Source organism: Rhinolophus hipposideros (genome assembly GCF_964194185.1).
Source record: "Rhinolophus hipposideros genome assembly, chromosome: 17".
NCBI classification, from domain to species: Eukaryota; Metazoa; Chordata; class Mammalia; order Chiroptera; family Rhinolophidae; genus Rhinolophus; species Rhinolophus hipposideros.
In genome coordinates this window covers 47,534,545-47,556,264 of record NC_138063.1, presented here as the reverse complement: position 1 = coordinate 47,556,264, position 21,720 = coordinate 47,534,545, and the positions used below count along the sequence as shown (strand labels likewise).

The 21,720-nt window shown below is 37.6% G+C and overlaps 1 protein-coding gene across 39 annotated transcripts in view; it reads left to right on the top strand.

The window, feature by feature from the left end:
* EPB41L3 (erythrocyte membrane protein band 4.1 like 3) overlaps positions 1-21,720 on the top strand; it is a 236,562-nt gene that overhangs the window by 204,464 nt on the left and 10,378 nt on the right. For 9 of the 39 annotated variants that reach the window (XM_081078470.1, XM_081078494.1, XM_081078485.1 and 6 more), the window contains exons 12-15: positions 1,924-2,144; positions 11,391-11,444; positions 14,791-14,826; positions 15,530-15,721. In XM_081078470.1, coding sequence (XP_080934596.1) covers positions 1,924-2,144; positions 11,391-11,444; positions 14,791-14,826; positions 15,530-15,721 — 503 coding nt within the window. Of the gene's footprint in view, positions 1-1,923; positions 2,145-5,472; positions 6,037-11,390; positions 11,445-14,790; positions 14,827-15,529; positions 15,722-21,720 lie in introns of all 39 variants that reach the window. The other 30 variants (XM_081078501.1, XM_081078499.1, XM_081078487.1 and 27 more) reach the window with 6 other exon arrangements.

The following is a 21,720-nucleotide window of genomic DNA, read 5'->3' as shown; positions in this document are numbered from 1 at the left end:
AGTGAAGTAGAAAGAACACTCACCTTGGTATAGAAAAATCCAGGCTGAAGTCCAGGCCTTCTAGCTAGATAGCAGTTGGCGAATGGTTTAAACTCTCCTGTCTGGGTTACAGTCATCATCTGTAAAATGGGACTAAGGCCACCACTGCCAGGGTTGTTGCAAAGACTGAATAAGACATATGTCAAAGCACTCTTACAGATGTAATTATAATTATCTCAATAATTATATTGATTACTATCCTTATAGACTTTTGTCAGCTGGCCTAGGTGGTTGTTACCATTCTGTATCTTCTAAGAGTTTTCCGTTTTAGGAATATCTAATTTAGAGCCAAATTTTTGGAATAAAATGTTTATTAGGACTGTTTCAAGTTGAATTCAGGTATTGAAATATCCATGTTAACATTGAAGCTTTTGTTTCAGCGTTGTCTCACTCTTCTTTGTCCTTCAGAAAATCTCTTTAAACTGTGTTTGTATTCTGTATGTCAGTGTTGGAGGAACTTCTGTAGAATCACACCTTTTCCCCCCGAATACCACTCACTTTGTTCAGTGATATGTACCCAAGGGAACACATTTGTTGTACATGTTGTTTTCCTCATGACCTTTTGTGTGATAACAATTGCTGAGAAGACAGAAGACAATGTGAAATAAATGTACTAATACCATGCTGTCTCTTCCTCCCTGCCCAAAAGTGATGTTAGTATGTGTTGTCTCTCACCCTTTGCTGTCCTGCCAATTCTAGTATGTTTTTTGTGCTGCTGGTCTGGGGGGTGTGGCTGCATGTTGGAATACATGTGGCTGCTTTTTGCGACATTGCATCTAATATAGAACGGCCTAACTGGCCTGTTAGGAAACTATATCTTATATAAGCTTTTTCATCAGTGTGACAAGATGCAAAATATCTTAGTGAAGGTATTTTAGTGAAATAGTTTACTATCAAAAGGATTTTAGAATCTTTTCTTACACTTTTTAAACTTCCTAAAAGATGAAAGCAGATTATATTTTGCCTGTGATTAGCTGCTGTGTATTTGAAAAGCAGCAATTATAAATCTCAATAAATATTGTGATAGCTAAAACCCAAAATAATGAGTACCAGTTTTTAAAAATTTAACCGAATCCGGCATCTCTTTCACTAAGACATTTTAACTGCGATGAAAAGCTGTATCTTGTATCTCTTGTGTTTGCATGCCTTGCCTTTGCATGAATTTCATTAGCAATGTTTATCTTATTTTCCCAAAATATTAGAGAAAAATGAATGTGTGCATATCATGGTATATATGTATGCGTATCTTTTTAAAGTGCAGCAGCAGTTAAAACATTTCTGCACTTCAGTTGAATGGAGTTGCCATCTGAATTTTATAATCTCAACCAAGATGGTTAATTTTCAATGTTCTGTATGTGGCTTTTATATTGCAGGAGACTTTTAAACCATTATTAATAATAATTAAAAAAATAATTTCAGTGCTCCTTGGTGAATGGCACTTTTAAAGATATGTTTAAAGTCAAGTGTAGTAAGTCAGTTGTCTACTGAAAATACTGTCTGTTGTGCAAATTGCCACTGAGTTTCTGGTGCTGGTACCCAGCCAGTTACTCTGTTAAGGCTCGGGTGCAGCTCAGCCTGCCATCCTTAAACTCATATCCACCCTGACAAACATCCTCACTGCAGAGCCTGAGAATGGATGAAAATTATTCTGGTGGCTTCAACAAAAAAGCGTTTAAATCATTTTAAAACATGCTAGTGTAGATGATACAGAAAGTTGAGTTTAGAGCCGTGCTTAGATGAAGGTACCTGCAGTGCTGACTTGTCTTTCGAACACGAACCTGGTATTTTGTAGGGATAATTTTTCCATAATGGGACAATTGGTGTTCATCTGTCTTCTGACTTAACTATTTCAGACTTTATTTTTTCAATTGTATTTGCTTTTAGCGTCAGTGAATGAAAACCATGAAATATACATGAAGGATTCTGTGTCTGCTGCAGAGGTTGGCACTGGCCAGTACGCCACAACAAAGGGCATCTCTCAGACCAACTTGATCACTACTGTGACTCCGGAGAAAAAGGCCGAGGAAGAGCGTGACGAGGAAGAAGACAGACGGAAGAAAGCAGAGGAAGCCACTGCTGTTGCAGCGATACGGCACGAGGGAAAGGTACATCTCCCAGGCTGCTTCCTAGAGCTTGCTCAGACTATTGAGAACTACTAAATAACACTGAAAGTGTAAGCCAGGAATGTGTTAAGATTTAGGCTACTTCGTATGGCAGCATTAGTCACATTCATACTGGCAAAATTATTTCCTTTGTCAACATTTTTCCTCTGAAAGAGTCCTTTTTAACTTTTTGAGCATTTTTATTTTAACAACTGATGTGCTAAATAAGACTTTCAACAACTGTCCTATCTGTATTTCTTAAAAATATGTTTAATGGCGTATTACACTTTTTTGTTTGGGCTCACATTTCAGGGCTGTCACTAAAGCTGTTTTCTTTGTTTCTGGCCCCATTCTCCTACCCAAGTACTGTATGTTTTTTCACATGTACAGTATGATTACATGGCCATTCTTCTGACTGCAAGTAACTGAGTGACCATAGCCTGTGTGTTTATACACCGTTTCCTCTCTCAGTTTTAGGATAATAATCTAATCATCAAAGTAGTGAGTGGGCATGTTTTGGAAAGCAGTATTAAGGCAGAAGGTGGCAAGGGAAGATCGAAAGTGAATTTGGCAGCAGTTTCTCCAATGTGTTTTTTTTCCATTAAATTTTGTAACTTCATTTCACCTAAAATTCAATTCATTTTTAAACTGTATGTTTATTTCTGGTGATCCAATATTATAAAGCAAGTTTTTAGAAAATAAAAGTCAAAAATCACATAGACAAGATGCTTCTGGTTAGAGATTTTGTATGTAACAGAGCAGCTCCGTAAAAGTCAGAAAAGAAAACACATTGGGAGCTTTATACATAATAATACGGAAAAACAGAGTGGCTCCTGCAATGTACGTGGTACAGAGTGAAAGGAAATAGCAGAATAAAAATGCTGTATAACCTTACAGGCTATGCTAAAACTTGCTTAAATTTGATTCCAAAATGTTCTTTTGCACTTCGGCTGTTCAAATATAGATTTATATGGCAGGGACTCACCACCTGGGACACTATAGAAAAATGCTCTTTTTGACAAGAATTTAATAGTCACAGCTAAATGGGTAGATCAACAAACATATCTTTATTGTAGTTATGTTAGGATATTCCAAATGACCCACTCCATGACTTTTTTTAGGGTAAAATTATTTGCCAGACAGAAAAATAAAAGCATGATAGGAAATGACAGCAATAATATTTGGAGCAATTGTGCTGTTAAAATGTGCTTTACTGTGAATTATGTTCTTATACTCTTCCTTTCAATTAAGTAAAGATAGGTTTTAAATAGGACATGAAAAGAAGGTAGCATACCTGAACAGCAAATGTGTTCCGTGATTTCTTGAAAATCATGAATCTCATGGGTGTGTGAATATGATTAAGTGACACATAAAAGCACATGACTTTTAGTTTGCTCCAAAAATAGATCCAGGCACTCTCACTTTGTTTGATTTTAAAAGATCAGCAATTTGTTTATAGAACATGTAGCACTAAGCGATCGTTACTTTGTACCGTTTATACCATGGGAAAAGAAAAAGACAAAGAAAACTAAGACTCCTAGTCTGAGTCTCTGAGAAGCCAGCACTTTGAGGCAAAAGTGCTTCTGAAAGTCTTTTGCCAAGACCAAGTGCTGAAGGAGGTAGATGACTGTCTTCATCGTCCACAGGGCAAAGCTGTCTTTTAAAAACTACATTAATATACAGCGTGGAAGACTAAACCTTAATTTTATTCTTCATCTTCAAAAAGGAACATGGAAGGCATTCATTTTTTAAACAAAATGAAAATGCGTTACTAAAAATAGTTATTACACAGCTGGTTCCCTATTCCTTTGAGAGGAGGCGTATTTCCCTGCTATGAACACCTCAGGGGCCTGGCCCTCTGCCACTGCAGGAAAAATTGTCTGCATGCAGACGTCGAATTGTAGCTTCTACATTATTCTCAGTTGAATGAGATTTGTGCAGGGTCTGGTTTAAAACACAGTGTTTAATGTCAAATGTGAGTATTAGGAAAAGACGTATTTGTATAATACTAAAAAGGGACACTTCTAAATTCTCCTATAGTCATAGTATAATTTTGTGTGTTTTCTTACCCTTTTTCTCTATAGTTACCAAGTCAGGATTGGATAATCCACAAAGTAGGCTGGATAATTTCCATGCTATCAGGTCACTAGGTGAACATAAGTGTGTATACACACACACACACACACACACACATACACACACCCACACACACACATATATGCATGCATGCATGCACACACGCACACACACAGTGTCCAGAGAGCAATGGAAGTCTAATTATCTTCAAGTTAATTGAGACCTCGTCTTGACCTCCCTGGGCTATAGCAGCTTCAGTGCTGTGCACAGGTCCTGTTTGAGGCTTGCTCTTTTTTCTTCTTCCCCTCCTTGCTCACCAGCCCTCTGTCCCCTACAGAGGAAACTGGCTATGCTCACTGAGACTGAAAGGGTCAGAGAGAATGTGAGGAGCCTCACTTGCCCTGCAGAAGCCTGAGCTCACTGGGAAGCACGTTTGTGGGGATACCTTTATCCTTCTCTTAAGGACTCAAACCAGGGCAGTTAAAAATATAATTTATCTACTAAAAAAAGAAAAAAGTGAGAAGGCTGAGAAATTGTATCTTTCTCTTATTTATGGACCGTGAATAATACAAAGTAAGTATATATAATCCATATTACAAGAAAACACATTATTTTTGCTAGTTAGCTTGTTGAAACCACTTACTAGAGTTTAAGTTCCATTTATATCATGGGTAAATAAGCCACAATAGGAATTATCAAAGGAACCTCATTTTTTTGTGGAGAGTCTGACTTTCTAAAATGCTAATTGTTGGATTCCCCAATTGGAGCTGCTTATCAGATAGGAGTGGGGCCAGAAACTTCTTAATTTGGAAACCTATTTTTTTTTTAATCCAACCAAACTATAGTAACATCTGTTAGCTGGAGATCAGAAGAAGTTATTGAAAGTCTTAATTTTAAGTTATCAGTTATGTTTGCTCTCAGAACACTAAAACTTTCTAGAGCTGTTTATCTAAACAAAATTTTTTTGATTATGTGAAACATGTAGACTTTGCGATTGCCCACCAATATCTTCTGTTCTGACTTTTTAAAGAGCCCACCCTAGATTCACCTATAATGGGAAAATGGTAGCCCTTCGTGGCAGTGTTGGCATGCAGCTAGAGTACTTTAAAGTTCATGAACAACCCTAGTGCTAAAATTCTTGTTTGACAATTTTTATATTGATACCTATAAGAAAATTAACTAATTGCAGTTTTCTTTTTGTCCTTTTGCACCTCTGTTTGCTGCTTTCTGTCTCTCTCTGTCTCTTTTACATCAGTCACCTGGGCTTGGCACTGATTCATGCCCCCTGTCCCCCGCATCAGACCATTGTCCCCTGGCATCTCCCACAGAGCTCCGCAGGAGGTGTAAGGAGAATGACCACCAACCTCCAGGCTTCGAGCCACCTAAAGACACTGTGTGCACACACGGAGAGCCCTCTGTGGACTCTGAGGGCAAAGGGAAGCCATACCTAGGGGACCAAGATGTCGCTTTTAGCTACAAACAGCAACCTGGCAAAGGGACCACCCTGTTCTCCTTCTCCTTGCAGCTCCCTGAGTCATTCCCTTCTCTTCTAGATGATGATGGGTACCTCTCTTTTCCCAACCTGTCTGAAACCAACCTCCTCCCACAGAGCTTGCAGCATTATCTCCCTATTCGCTCACCCTCCCTCGTGCCCTGTTTCCTCTTCATCTTTTTCTTTCTGCTCTCCGCCTCCTTCTCAGTGCCATATGCCCTCACTCTCTCCTTCCCTCTGGCTATGTGCCTCTGCTACCTGGAGCCCAAGGCGGCCTCCTTGAGTGCCTCACTAGACAATGACCCGAGTGACAGTTCAGAGGAAGAGGTGTGTACCTCGGCATAGAACACACTTCCCTGTCGTGGTCGGGGCTTTGGTCCGCAACAGTGTTAGACGCCTGCTGCGATAGTGGTCCTACTTTCAGAGCCTCATTTATTGTCTGTGCCAATCTGTGAAGAGGGTTTTGTGTGTTGGGGAGTACAACCCGGCCCCAGGGTTAGGCACAACACCATGTGGATGTAGCAGTGTGAGCCCAGCCCTGAATCATTCTGCTACCCACTCAGTTACATGGGTGGTGAAGGATACAGCCAGAAGTCCATTCTAAATAACCCGTTAGCTATGTGAAAAATCAGGGTTAAGTTAAAGGTTCTGCCAGTTACCATTTAATACAGTTACATATAAGACAGGTACATAGCTTTCAACTAGATTTATGGAGTGTTACCAGAAAGTACAGCAGGTCCTCACATAACGTTATTTTGTTCAACATCTTTGCATTATAACATCAATGAGGTGCTGTAGGAACTTAAGTCTTGTTTACATCAATTAGTCTATATGAACATTGGTTCTGTTACACGTCCTTTCACTTAAAGTTGCAGAACCTATCAACAACGTTAAGTAAGGACTTACTGTATCCTGATAGCATGGTACATGGTGGTACTGTGCTCTAGATAAAGCTACTTTATCTGAGGCGAGATGGGAGAGAACACTGCCATAGGGGGTGTGTCGTCACCATATGGGTAGCTTTACAAAATTGTAAATGCCTCTCCTCCTTGGAGATTCTGAAATGTCCCCACTACAGTCTGCTGTTGTCATTGCCAGATTGTCATTGTTACTCATAGAGGTGAGCCAGATCCCGTGGGTGTGTCAGGTCAGAAAGAAGGTGGGAGCAGTTTAAACTAACCACGTGACATCAGTCATTGGTAGGACCAGAAAGAACTGCCATTGAAAACAACAGTTTTCAAACAGTCAGGAAAAGACTCACTTTATAAGACTACACATTGTAAAAATGGGCTGAAATCTCATCAGTACTAGCAATGCCAATGCATACATTGGATGAATGCTTTCAAACCCAGCATGAGCCTAAACACCCACACACATTTAGACAGTCTGGAAAGGCCAGGGAAGTTGGATGGGCCTCTGTGACTCTCAGCCAGACAAGTGTTTCGTAGGGAAAGGACTTGGGCCTTCAGCATCCCTCCGTGAAGGCATGCCACCTGTCTGTCTCCTGTCCCTCATCTGAGTCAATGAGTGAGTTGACGTCGTAGCCAGCAGTTTTTCCTCTTAATTGCTCTCCTTTCCCACCACTCCAAAGATGTATGAACAGCCCAGCAGTTTCCCTTTACAGGCTTCCAACAGAGCCAGGGAAAAAGAACAGGAGCTGCCCTCAGAGGCGCCTGGCTGTCCCCTGCCCTCCTATCCGCACCTCTCCTGTGTCCCTACAGCTCTTCTGTTCCCACAAAAGAGGGTTTTGTGGCAGGAGACAAGCCCAGTACTCCTAGCATTAAAAATTTTTTTACAAAGTCAAAGCAACACTATTAAAAGGAAAGGAAGTCATTTCAGTTCTGTGTTCAGCTAGAAATCACGTGAGCTACACCTGTGAGTATATAGTATTGCAAGGGTGTGTAAGTATCTATTTTTAGTGGTATTAGGACCATTTCTTTGCAGCAGAAGGGAAAAAAATGGGACTGGTTTCACAGATGTTTGAAATAAAAATTTAAGCTTTTCAATTTCATATTGCCTAAGAGCCCTTTTCCAGGATCTTGGGTCATACATGGCTTATAGTACATGGGTCCAAATATACAGTGTGTGCCAAAAAAAGTACATTTTAAGAAAGGAAAAAACTATTAAAATTTTAATACTCAATATATACCGATAACAAAAGATAAATACAAATCAAGTTTGACATCTGCAATTACAAGAGGTGCTCAAAGTGGTTATCATCAGCGTCTACACACTTCTGATTATGGCAAAATACTGCTTGAGCAACGTTGACCAAAGTGTCCACTTTTATACATTTTTTTGGCACCCTTGGTGTGTGTGTGTGTGTGTGTGTGTGTGTGTGTGTGTGTGTGTGTGTATGAAAAATATTTTAAGAGAAAACTAGTTTAAATCTTAGGCTTTAATAGCACTATTTCTCACAGTGGCAATATTATCAAATAATGTAGGATTAGAACATATAACAGTTAAAAACACAATTTTATCTACAAAGACAATTTATGATAATGGTTGTTTCCAACCTGGACATGTTTTTCCTTTAGCAATGGAGTTAATCATCAAGCTATCATAAAGCAAAAAGATTGCCATTTTATGCTTTTCTGAATTCTAAATAACTAAACTTACGTGTAGCAAACCACACAGATCTTGTGCCTAATCCAGGGTATACATCTTGTTGTAATCAGTGCATGAGAATTAATGTTAAACTTGGGCATGTCTGCATTACATAGGCAAAACAAATCACAGCAGTACTCGTTGCAAGCTAGTGATCGCAGGACTGGAGCTTCCCAGTAGGTGACTCTCCTTGTTATTGCAAACCTCTCAGACCGTGAACCAGCTCTGGCTGCCGCAGTCTTCTCAGCCCTCCTCTGTAGCCTTAGTCAGCCATGGCAGCTCTCCTGACACAAGACTTCATATTTGGCCATCTGTTCAATGTCATCTCTTAACGCCAAGTGTTAAGAGCTATGCACTCTAGTTCAAGCTGAGCTAGAGAACTCATATGTAGGTCATTCAGTTAAAAAAAAAAAATGTCATTTGTTTACATGGCCTGTTTCATTCTCTAAGCTTCAAGCACTTTTGGCAGCTAAACTGGATGACTTTGTAACATACAGTTCAGTTCTGTGACTGTCGTTTTGCAAAAATCACTAATGACTGTAATTCTTTTTAAATATTTTTTCGTCACTGCTTACATTTTTCACATGTTGTGGTGGCTTAATTAGTTCCAGCCTTTCTCAAGAGTGAACCCCAGTGTAGAAAGGCTTAATCATTTCAAACTATAAAGCTGTTGGCCAGTGTTTTTTCTTTCGTATTTTCAGAATGGTCACATAAGAAGGGGCAGAATATCAAATTATCTATGAGATCAATTTAGCTCACCATACCATAGAATGTAATTACATATGAATTTCTGAGGAACTTTTTTATAATGCAAAAAAAAAAAGATGGATTCAAATCTGGAGGAAAATATTGATCACTTGATTTTAACATTTTAAATTGTTTTAACAGTATTATTACATGATAGTTCATAACATGCTATACATTTTTCAGTTTTGTTTAGTCATAGTATATTATGTAAATAACAATTGTTACAAAAGCTGCGTTATTCTACCTTTATTATCTCGTTTAGTAACTATATATTGACCAGGCACTATGTTTTTGAGCGTCTGACTGACTAGGTGCTAAGTAGGAATTTAGGATGTTTAGATATGGCCTAACCTATTATTTATTGGTGTGTAGTTAGGGAAAATCATAGTAATAATTATGTAACATATTAATATCAATATATTACGATTATTATAGGTATTTTTAGTTCTGTATATGTCAGACATTGTAAAATCATATGGTATCTATTGCCTGGTACAGTTAGGGCTATTTTCCCCATTTTACTAGGAGGAAGTTGGGATTAAAATATGAAACTTGCCTGGTGTGTCACAGACTTGAATAGCAAAGATTTGAGCTCATGTCAGTTTGAAGTCAGACACCTCACTCTGCACCATAACTGTAATCTAAAACTAAGATGCTTGGAAAGTTACTGATGTAAATTTTAAAGCCATTGGGAAATAATTTATATAGGAGGAGAAACACTTTCCAGAACTTTTGAAATTTTTGACGCACTAGTTGGCAGCACACTGAACACAAGTCATTCTTATTTTTTCTTGAACACTTAAGATTTTTATTTATTCTGTACACTTGAGCAATAACCTGTCTCTCTTCCTAATTCAGATTGGCCTTTCCCTAGACTGTCAGTTGGTAAAGCCATGCTAGTGCCATAGCAGTGATCACGCAAGAAAATTAGTAGCCACCCCCCGAGTTGCCAAAGTGGTCAGGTTATGAAAATGTATCAACATGCTTTCTTTACCATCCTACTGAAAATTATTTTCTACATAGACATGGTAGCAAGTTGCCAGAATTGTGACCTCAGATACACCATTGCCTGAATTCTGACTCCTTTGAGGAATATATTAAATAAAATTTGGGGCTAATGCCAAGAGATCAACCTAGCCAGAGTTACATGAATATAAATAACACTCGCCCTCTCTTCCCTTCTCAACATTCCATGTTTCGGGGAGTGAGAGATTATTTTAAGAGTCAGATTCACAACCTTAGAGCCCTGGTTTTGATTTGTTGTTTTCAAAATACTAATCACGCATCTTTGCTGAAGAGAATTTTAATAATGCTTGGTTGATGTTTGTGGAAGGAAAGTCAGTTAATAATAGGGTATCTAGATGTCCCAATTTCAATGGCTGTGGTTCGCTACTCTCTTCCAGAGAAAATAGTTTTTGTTTTAAATCATAAACCTCTGAATCAGATTAAAACCCAGTCCTGAAATTATTATCCTGTAATTCTCCCCTGAAAACCTAGGCTTTGTCAAATGCTGTGCTTTGTTTTATTTGTTTCCAAGTAGATGTCTCTTTCTCTCTCTTTTATTTTTTATAATTATTATTCTTTGCTTCATTTGAATGGGTTTTTTTGGAACAAAATGTTTAAATACATACTTTGATATACCTCGTTATATTGGAGGGTGGGGCAAAATTAGCACATCGTGTAGTCTTAAAAAAAATCTAGTTAGCAATGCTACTTGAAAATTTAGTTACATTTTTCACATATAAAACATGCCTGTGAGTCACTGGCATGTGCTTTATAAAAATAATAGGTAATGCAGACAGCCTGATGGTCGTAAATGGATGTAAATTATCAAAATGGTATAAATGAGGGGCTGAAAGTCCAGTGACTGTTATAGTAGCTTTTTATTTAAATTTACATTTTAATTTACCTTTCAAATATGTGAAATAGTACTAGAATTAAAAAAAACATATATAAACATCAATTTTATTTGCATTAGACATTTTTAGGAGATCTTTCTGGGGTTTTAGTTAAAAGGGGGAGAAAAAATGACGAATTGGTTTTCCCGAGACATGAAACCAGACGGGTCAGCTTGGCTAATGCAGTTCCTGTGGTTCCCACAGGCTCTGTGTCTCTGGTCTTCCTCTGAGTGGCTCTGCTGATGAAACCTAGCTCTGGCCTTTCTTTTGCTTTTGCTTGAACCTGCATTTTTGTGGGAAGGTAGTATGATTCAGATCACAGACAAAGAGAATGAACTGTTTGGCCTGTGCCGTACCCTATTTAACCAGACGGGTTTGCTTTCTATTCCTGCCTTCCTCCTGGACCCCGATCACTTGTGTGGTCAATAGACCGACAGCGAGCGCACAGACACCGCAGCTGATGGAGAAACCACCGCCACTGAGGTTGGTATAATAACTGAGGGTGGGTGGTGGTTCTAACGAAAATGCTGTGTGCTGATAGTGGGTTGGGGTGAGGGTGGGGGTGGGGGGCTCTGCATTTAAGAACTTTACATATTCCCTTTTAGAATGGAACTTTGCATATTAGCTTTTAGAGTTAGTTAAATTCTAACTTGAATAGTAGGAGTTAAATATATTCTGTTGCCTCGTCTAGTCACCAGAATCCTCTGGAGGGTCCCATCGTCATGTTTCTCATTCAGAAGAAAGTCTGGGGTGGGAATGGAGAATATGCATTCCTAACGAGTTCACAGGTGATGCTGACTGTCAGTTTTGGGATCACATTTGACTAAATTGATACTTTTTAAAAAATGTATTCCTCTCTCCCAAATGAGAGGCTGTTCATGTATGATGGACATCCATTATGAGTGGAGAGGAGCATCACAATTCATTAGCTTATTGACTGGATACAGATATATGCGAGGTGTGATCAAAGACTACAGTGAATGCTTATAAAAATGTATTATAGTAAAAGACACATTGCCAGTCTCCTTCAGAGTACTCCCCTTCACTTCGAACACACTTATCATTCTTGCCACTTTCTGAAGCAGTTCTGGAAGTCCTCTTTTGTGAGTGTCTTTAGTTGTGATGTCGTGGCTGCCTCAATGTCCTGAATCGATTCAAAACGTTTACCTTTCATGGTCATTTTCACTTAGGGGACAAGCCAGAAGTCGCATGGTGGCAACCAGATCCAGTGAATAAGGTGGATGGGGACACCCCATGTTTTTATTTGACAGAAATTGCTGTACCAGAATCGATGTGTGACACGGAGCCTTTCTGTTGTGATCATAAAATACGGTGAATGCTGTTACCGAATGCCATCCAATGGAAAGGCAGTGATCTTTAATACAGGAAGCGGCATGTCGAACCTTAGTAACAGTGTGTGACAAGTTGCAACTTGTTTGGTACAGTCAGTCGAGTGTGAGCTATGGTTGAGAGAAAGGTATGTTTTAAAGTGTGCTGTAAATCATCCTCCATCATGACAGTGATCTATGTCACACATCACATCTGGTATATGGCAATTTCTGTCAAATAAAAACATTATGGTGTGTCCTCATCCACCTTATTCACCGGATCTGGTGCTGTGCAACTTCTAGCTCTTCCCCAAAGTTGAAATGATTCAGGACATCGAGGCAGCCATGACAGTGCAACTAAAGATACTCACGAAAGAGGACTTTCAGAATTGCCATAAAAGTGGCAAGAATGATGGGATAAGTGTGTTCCAAGTGAGGGGGGAGTGTTTTGAAGAGGTTAATGGCAATGTGTCTTTTATTGTAATATTTTTTTTTTATTTAAACATTCACCATGTTGTTTGATCACACCTCGTATTTATATCCCAAATGGTCAAATAATAGTTTATTAAAATAATAAACTCTCTTAACTCATTTTTGTAGACACAGGTCACTCAAAATGAATGAATTCTCTAAGGAAGAAAAAAATCAACAAATAACAGTACTTTACGGGAAAAATTATGATCAAGTAGAACAGTGATAGGAGAGATACTATGCTATTGTGTACCCTTTATTAAATCTTTAGGATACATTAAATATGTTATGTATGTGTATGTGTGTGTGGCTTATGTTGTTTTTCAAATCTTCTCTACTGGTAACTAATTAGAATTTCTGTAAAAACATTTTCTGTAGTAATGGAAGTCAAGATGTTTATTTCCTAAAGTGCTAGCAGAATTTATTTTTCTACGTTGTGATTGTTTGTTACATCATTCAGTATTAACAATATTTTGTAGTTGGGTATTTAGGAAGAACTTTGTTTTACATCATTTTATTGAAAATACCTTCAGAAAACATTTAAAAATGGATTTTAATTAAATTTCTTCCTTTGGAAAGGCCAAGGTTCATTTGAAAGTTAGGAAATCATAATTTTTAAAGTTAAAAATAATATTAGAAAACTATTTTTCAGGTGCATATTTAATCTTTTAATTTTATTAAAAGTTAATAATTTACTATGCCAAAATTGAACAAATTAGATCTTGATTTTATAAGAATTATTAGTTACATGTTAATACATTCAATACATTTCACTATACTCCTAAGTGCTATAAATAAAAAATATTTTAATAATACTTCAAATTTAGGTAGCAGTTTAAAATGTTGTTGTATAACATCTGAAAGATGCAAACAAACACATGTAACATAGGTAGATTGTGAGGCTTAAAAATAAAATGAAGAACTGTGAACCCGCTTTACACTTAAAAATTAGCATGTTGCCAGCACTGTGTTAGAGTTATCTGTGCACACTAATATTTTATAAACAAGTTTCCCCTTCTTTTCTTTCAAGAGACAGCACAGCAGTATTGCAGGGTGGGGCATTCTGGGTAGGCAGTCTCGTTTCCTTTGACAGATAAGGACTCTGAGACTCAGACTGATTTGCTTACTGCCACTTGCTCAGGCATCAGTTTTACTCTGAGCCTCTTCTGTAGCACAGGGTCATGACCCTCTGGGTCAGAGTGCCATGGGGAGAAACGCAGCTTTACTGCTGTGTGCACATGTGGCTTGGCCTGCTTACCTCGTTTTATTATTCCAATACCAGTCCCAGGATTAAACAAGTCCTTAAAATTAGAAAAGTAAGGATAACAAAATGGCTTTTAGGTGAATTTACTATATTTTCTAAAACCTTAAAAAATTGTCCTGTCTACATTTTAAAGAAATGAGGGTAATGTTAATGGCAGTTCATTTTTTTTTTTTTTTAATATCCTTACTTACCCCATGTCTGTCTTCTCCCCTCCCAGACTGGCTTTTAAGTATATGGGGTTCAAGAAATTGAAGGTTCCAAGAAATTTTTAAATGTGGGGACCTCTGTGTTAAATTATTTGAGCCTCGGTTCTCTGGCCTACAAATTGGGGATAATAATAGCTAACCTCATAGGATTATTGTGAAGATTCAGACTCTACAAGAGAGCTCTCATTATTGGGAAATCATAGCCATTCTTATGAATTTTAATTTTAATGGAGCTACTCACACTTCCTGACCATTTCAAATGCTCGTTAAGGACAGCCTGCCAAGCCCTTGCTGTCATCTCCCAAGCACGTGTGTGCACTTATCATAACCTGGAAGTCTCCAGGATAAAGTGGGAAAGACCCACTGAGCAAGGAATTTTTTATTACTGTCTTCTTATTAAGCTTTATAATTTGTGCGTGAGAATGTTGTGGTTTGTGTATGTAAGAAAAAATGGCATTCGTATGCAACAGCAAACTAGTCATAGGCCATAGTGCTTCAGTCCTCGAGTCAGTTACTTGCGTGGTAAGACTTTGTTTCCCACTCTTTCTTGATGCTGGCAGTCGGACCAGGAAGAAGATGCAGAGCTCAAGGCACAGGTAGAAACCTAAAAATAAACCAATAGCAAACAGCAGTGTGTGATAGGTCACTGTTCGTCTATGGTTCAAATCGTCCAGCATGCTCCGTAGCCAGCTACCATGTTGGCGCAGGATGGAGGATGGTATTTGTTTCCATGACTACCATGTCCCTTACCTTTCCCTTTCTTCTCCACTTTTTTCAGAATAGTCTGATTAAGCGAATAAAGGGTGAAAATGTGTATGTCAAACATAGTAATCTTATGTTAGAGGTTGGTATTGGTATATACCACTGCATGTTGGTGTGTGTTGATTGCTTTTCGTGGTATACCTGTGGCCTCATCCCATGATGCATGAACTGTGTGCTCTTACCTGTGGATAAGTGGGGATAACTTCTCACCTGACTCTGAGTTCCTTCCTCTCTCTTTTCCTGTGTGTATATTTATTTTAATTCTCTCTGGTTACATGTGAGTTACACACTTTCCAGTTCACCTTTTAAAACTCTTGATTTTTATGCTTGCGTGAACTTGGGTTTTCTTCCCTTCTTTTCCTTGGAAATACCACATTTTCACCAGAGTGTTTGTAGTAGTGTCATGAGCTGTAATCAAAACTTTTGTTTTGACTACTAGTAAGGTTGACATTACTTTACACAAAAAGAGAGAGAGAGAGCAAAAAGGAAAATAAGTATAAAACATTGACTGTTGGATTCTTTATGTTCTGACTATAGGAATTAGATAAAAATCAAGATGACCTCATGAAACATCAAACCAATATTAGTGAGCTGAAAAGAACCTTTTTAGAAACCTCCACAGACACTGCCATCATGAATGAATGGGAAAAGAGGCTTTCTACCTCCCCAGTACGACTAGCCAGCAGGCAGGAGGATGCGCCCATGATCGAACCGCTTGTACCTGAAGAGGTCGGTATTTAGGCTGTGGGTTGCAGTTGTCTTCTGTTTACTAGTCTCACTTCTCTGCAGGGTGTGCAGCTGGGGAAAGAATTTGGCAAGCTTCTCAGTGGAGAATCTCACCACTGTCTATGTGTAACCTGAGCTGAGATACTCAGTGCTCCAAAGAAAACCTGCAAAGTGAAATAATTAGGTGGCTAAGGAGTGAGTCAGTCACGTCAGATGGTGCTTAGAGTGAACAAGACGCCACAGGAAACTAGAGCGCACATCAGCTTATTCTAACCATGAGCCTAGATTTCACAGCTGGGAGAAATTGAGTCACTATCTTAGAGAACTGGCACTTTTTCCTGAATGTGCTTCTTCTTCTGTATTAAGAAGAGCCTTGAAAACTCATGAATGTTTCTCATCAATTGCAAGGTGAGGTCTACGGAGGTTGTCTAAATGTTTCACTAAATGGTGATATGAAGTTGATAGCATTTCAGGATATATTTTATTCTGGGAATACTGCACCGGGCTTTTACTGGTGTGATTAGTATTTTTTTGATTTTTATTTATAACTGATTTATTTATATATATGTATGTATATATATATATATGTGTATATATATATATATATATATATATATATATATATATATATATATATAGTTATTTTAACTGATTTACAACTAGTTTTTCCTTGATTTTTAATGGAAGAAGTAAGGCCAGAATGTCTTTTTAGGTGAGAATATTCCATATAGGAAAGTTCTCTTTAAATTACAGCCAGAGTGTGAGGATTCAGCTGGTGTTAGTTACTTAGGGGCTCCCATTGTGTGGGACCCACAAATGGCAGTGGTGCTAATCTCACTGTCAACTGTTAGACATCATCTTGCTTTTATCTGGCTTTCAAAAAAGTCATTTTTTAAAACTGCATCTTTCCAGCATCGTATTGATTAATTTCTTATCAAAACTCCTTTATTGTGAGATATTTGTCTAGGAAGCTAAAACAGAAGAAAATTAAAACTTAAGTCTTTATGGGAGTAGGGGAGACCTTTAAACAGCAGTCTACATGCAAAACTTAGATCCTTGCTGTGAAAAGAAGAATGTAATTATTTTCATTTTGGTCATTTTCTAAACTTCCTCTGGAAGCTATTTATCAAAAGTGACCACACTCACTATATTTGTGACAATTCTAATCCCAGCTAAGAAGTGACAAGGTGTATGTCTATTTTAATTACTTTGAAAGGGCCCTTTTATGCAGAATAAATGAAAAGTACTGTTAACCAAAGTATTCCTACCATTAACACCAATTTCATTCAGATTGAGTTATAAGAGACAGAAATTTCATATTCAGGTTGATTTAAATATTGTAAGTCCCTGCATTAAATATACCACTTGTTAGTTATGATTGCGTAAAATTTCATTGTAATTGGTCACGTTTGGCTTACCCTATGTTTACTATCTCTGTTAGAAATAAGGAAGTTCATTTTAACTCTGACTATGGCAGATTTTGGACTAAGTTACAGAAACAGAAAATGAAGAGCCACCCAAAATGAAACCAAAAAAGCCAAGCCTCTCTTTCCAGTCTGTTAGTGTGGGAAATTGTAGGTGGTAGACACTTTGGAAGTTTTGCTGGTGGCGTGGATAAGTTAAAGGTTGGTGCTAATAAACAAGGGACTTTAAAAGTCTTGTCTGTTAGACTCGTAAAAAGTTGTTTCTCACTTATTAAATCCTCTGATTCTTACAGAATGACATTGATGAACCCAAACAACATTAATACCTTGAAAAGTTGATACTTGAACACACTGAAGTCTCTGGATGTTAATGCCTTTCCCGTGTTAGTGCAGAGAATCTGCAGTGAGCCCAAGAAAGGGCTTTTTAAAAATTAGTAAAGGGTAGAAACATGTCCTCTGCAGAAAAGTAAAGCAGTTTAGTTATTTAGACTGGAGAAGACCAAAGACTGACTTAGTAACTGCTTTCAAGTGTCTGCTAAGTTGTCATGCATTGGCTGTCCATACCTCAGTGCTCCACTGCCACCACGAAAAGAGGAAATGGTAGAAAGACTTGGCTAGACGTAAAGACCTTCCTAAAAACAAGGCTGATTAACCCTGATTATCAAAGGCGCTCCAAAAGAACAGCTCTAAGGAGTTTGAAGTCCCAGAGGAAGAGAGGTCCTTTTGGGGCAATCAGAGCTCTGCTCATTTCCCCACACTGTAGGGCTCCTTTCCAACCCTTGTCTAGGACCCAGGGTGACACCCAAATTTATAAACCATTGGATGGCACTGGAGAAAGCCATAAGAACACCCAGAAAGTTCTTGTGCTCTAAATTCTTACCAATTTCTATATTAAAACCATGGCTTCTATTATTTGTTTTGTGAAAAACACAAAAGATAATTTTATCTTCCCAGCTAGGCACATACAAAGCGTATTTGTTTACAAACACATAACCCAGAGGTTTTAATTTTGGAGGGGAGGTATTTTTCTAAGTAATTTATTAACTTGATATCGTCCTATTAATTGATATGTCCCTCTTTCAATTAAGTAAGTAGTAATTGGCCAGTTTAGAAAGAAGTCCAATTATTTCTAAAAGTACGTATTATTTCTAAAATACGTACTTTAATTTTTAAAAGTGACATCCCAAATAAAGTAATATTGTTTATGTTAGAGGGTGAAGAAACTTTGATTCAGTGATCCCAAGCTTAGTTGGATATTTTTAGTGACATCTCTCGGTGATAAAATTGTGAAAAAATATCTAATGACCTCTGATTTTTAATGTGACCATCTTTTATCTGGTCGTTGACTCAAAAGAAAATCTCTTTCTATAAAATGCTACCAATTCATGAACAATTAGAAGAAAGTTAGGAGTTAGAAATAAAAATAACAAGCTACTAATGGTGAGGATACTCTTAAGAATATTATGTTTGTTTAATATGAAATGGGAATTTTATTGCCAGTATTTTCAAATACAAATATTTGAGTTAATAGCACACAAACAGCAAGGATGCCCAAAAGCAGCAGATAATATCAAGTCCTCATAAACTTTGGAGAATAGACAAACTCACATACAAGTTCCACAAAGCGTAGCAAGGGTAGATGTGTGGATGTGAAGAGTTCCAGGTACGTTTTCTGTCCACAAGCATTTCTCATGACAGCCTTTTATGATGCACCTAGGCCTAGTCCACCTCAGGAGTATATTCCCCTATGGTTACCCTGTGTATTAAGTTTGAGTACTAAGTTTCCAAACCCCAACCAAAATGCAGTACCCATTAGCACTTATGCAGTGCCAATATTGTTCTTTTTTTTTAACGTGCCTGGTTTTACAAGTATATATGCTTAGTACAATCAATCCTCCTTAGTAGTGGATTCCATATTTGGAAAATTTACCTACTCTCTAAAATTTATTGTAACTCTAAAATCAGTATTAGCAGAGCTTTCGCGGTCATTTGCAGACATGCCCAAAATGGTGAAAAATTGCCCAGAGTGGCTCAGTGCACACCTTCCCAGCTGAGTTTGAACAGGCAGTGTTCTGCTTTCTTGTTTTAACTCTCATACTATAAACAAGTGTCCTTTTCATGGTCTATTTAGTGCCACATTTCTGCTTTTTTGTTGTTTTCTTGGTGCTTTTGCTGTTTAACATGCCCCCAAGAACAGTACCGAAGTGCTGCCCAGTGTTCCTACGTGTAAGAAGCTGCGATGTGCCTTATGGGAAACTACCATGTGTTAGATAAGCTGCGTTCAGCAATAAATCCTAGTGTTGTTGGAATTCGGTGTTAATGGATCAATAATACTATATATTAAATAAAAGATCTTTAAACAGAAACACGTATAAAACAAGGTTATGTATTGATCAGTTGATGAAAAGATGATGACCAGAGGCTCCCAGGAAGCTAACCTTGTATTTCCCCTATGGGGCAGTGGTTCAATAGTCACTAATTCGTTGTTTGCAATGATTATAGAATATAACGACCATGAATAACTAGAATTGATTCTATTTGTGCATCTGTTTGCTTTCTGGTCCAGCTCTACTTTTCCTGTTCAGGTCTTAGGTGGGCCTCAAATTGAGCAAACAACTCCATTCACCAAGGATCATGTATTTATGGATGGGGAGAATTATCTCCATCCTCTGAATCTGACTTCTCTGATTTTCCATCCAGGCCTTGGGGTGCAACTCTCTAGGTGTATATTAAAATTATCTACAGGAAATTTTTAAAATACTGATGCCTGAGTTCTACATCAGAGTCTGATTTTATTAGTCTGGAATGTACCCCGTTATTATTTAAAAGAGTTCCACATAATTCTAATGCACAGCCTAGTTTGAGAACCACCTGATCCAGTTAGAAATGAGTGTCACAGCTCTGAAAAAACCTGTAATTCCCCCAGGAGAACGTGCACCTGTGTGCATTTTGAATGCCAGTGTAGAGCCTTTTCCCAAGTACAATACAGAGATGAATGTTTAACTAAATGAAATGGTTGGGGTATACACCTGACTCTGTTCTAACCCATTATACAAGTAAATGTTTTGATTATCAACTTTTCGTACCTTCTCTTTAGCTGACCTGACAGTGTTAGGGTTGACCATATGCAGGATTTAATTTTAAAATCTGTCCCCTTATGTTACCCTTTTCTGTTATTGGACATACCCAGTTCTGAATGCAGACAGTGTGGACATTTTCAGTTACAGACGCAGAACTTTTTGAAATTAGATGATGTCAGATGACAGGATATGCTGAAAACCACCATTTACCTGCTGTTACTGTTTGTTTAAGCTTACATCTTAGGAAAACTATTAGTTGAATGAGTATAATTAAAGGCCTAGCAGTGGTATTCTGAAAAATACCGATAATTTTGCCCTTTCTTTCCTGTTTCTTATTCCTGTTTGAAAAAAAGGCTATGATTGAAAGTAAAACAAACAAAAAACCATATTTGATGATTCCATGTGGTACATTTTGTCTCTTCCGATACCTTTCTCCAAAATGGGACAGAACAGGATTTTTTTTTCCTTTGAAAATGTCATTTTTGTTCTTTATCAGAGGGCATATCAAAAAGATGCTATCAAAATCTGTCAGTAGGCCAAATTTTTGGGGGGAGGGTGAAGGGTGAAAGAGGAGGAATTACTACCCTCCTTGAGCTTTTTGTGCCTTCCCTGTAAAGTTTTTTAATATCTGCCTTGTGGGATGGTTGGATAATCAAATAAAGTCATTTACTTAGCAGAAAAAGAAAAAAAAAAAAAAAGAAAATCTGTCAGTAGGCCCTTCAGGGGACTATTCCAGATGCTCCCCTTTAACCTCATGCAGGTAAACAAGTAAATGTAATACTGGTAGATTTGTAGAAACATGGGAATTTTAAATAGCTCTCATAAAATTATATTGTTTACAATAGAAGTTATTTTAAAAGCTCCATTCTTCTAGAAACTTTGAACTTTCTTACTGTTTTTTTTTTAATATTTGTCTTCCACAAGATCCTTTCTGTCACTACTCTGTGGAGCTGTTCACTGTACACAGAGATAGGTTTGGTACTAGGTAATTATGTACCAAATATGCCACTTAATTTGTGCCTATTTAAAACTAAAGAAAGGAATAAAAATTAGATAAAAGGAAAAAGCTAGTGCTAACATGACATTTACTTTAATGTTTCTTTCTTAATTTTGTTTGTTAAAGACAAGCATGACTTAAAATACTTAATTTTTCATCAAGATATTTTGAAACTGACTTTTAAAAATAATTCACCATTACAGTTACAACCTAGGGTATATTTTATGTTTATTTGTGGAGCAATATAGAGTGAATCTAAGAATACCTGGGTTCATTCAAATTAGTTGCTGCTGCCGTGATCCGTGTGTGTTTCTTGACTCTTTATCAAGCAGCACTTAAATGACTACAACCAAGTATTTGTCAGAGATAGAAGTAAGGATTTATTCCTATCTTAATTTTTTTTTTAAATCTTAACATTTTCGTTTAACACTCACTTTTATAGTACAGGTGACTGACATCTAAACACGGTTCGAAGGCCAAGGCATTCTTTATATTGCTCTT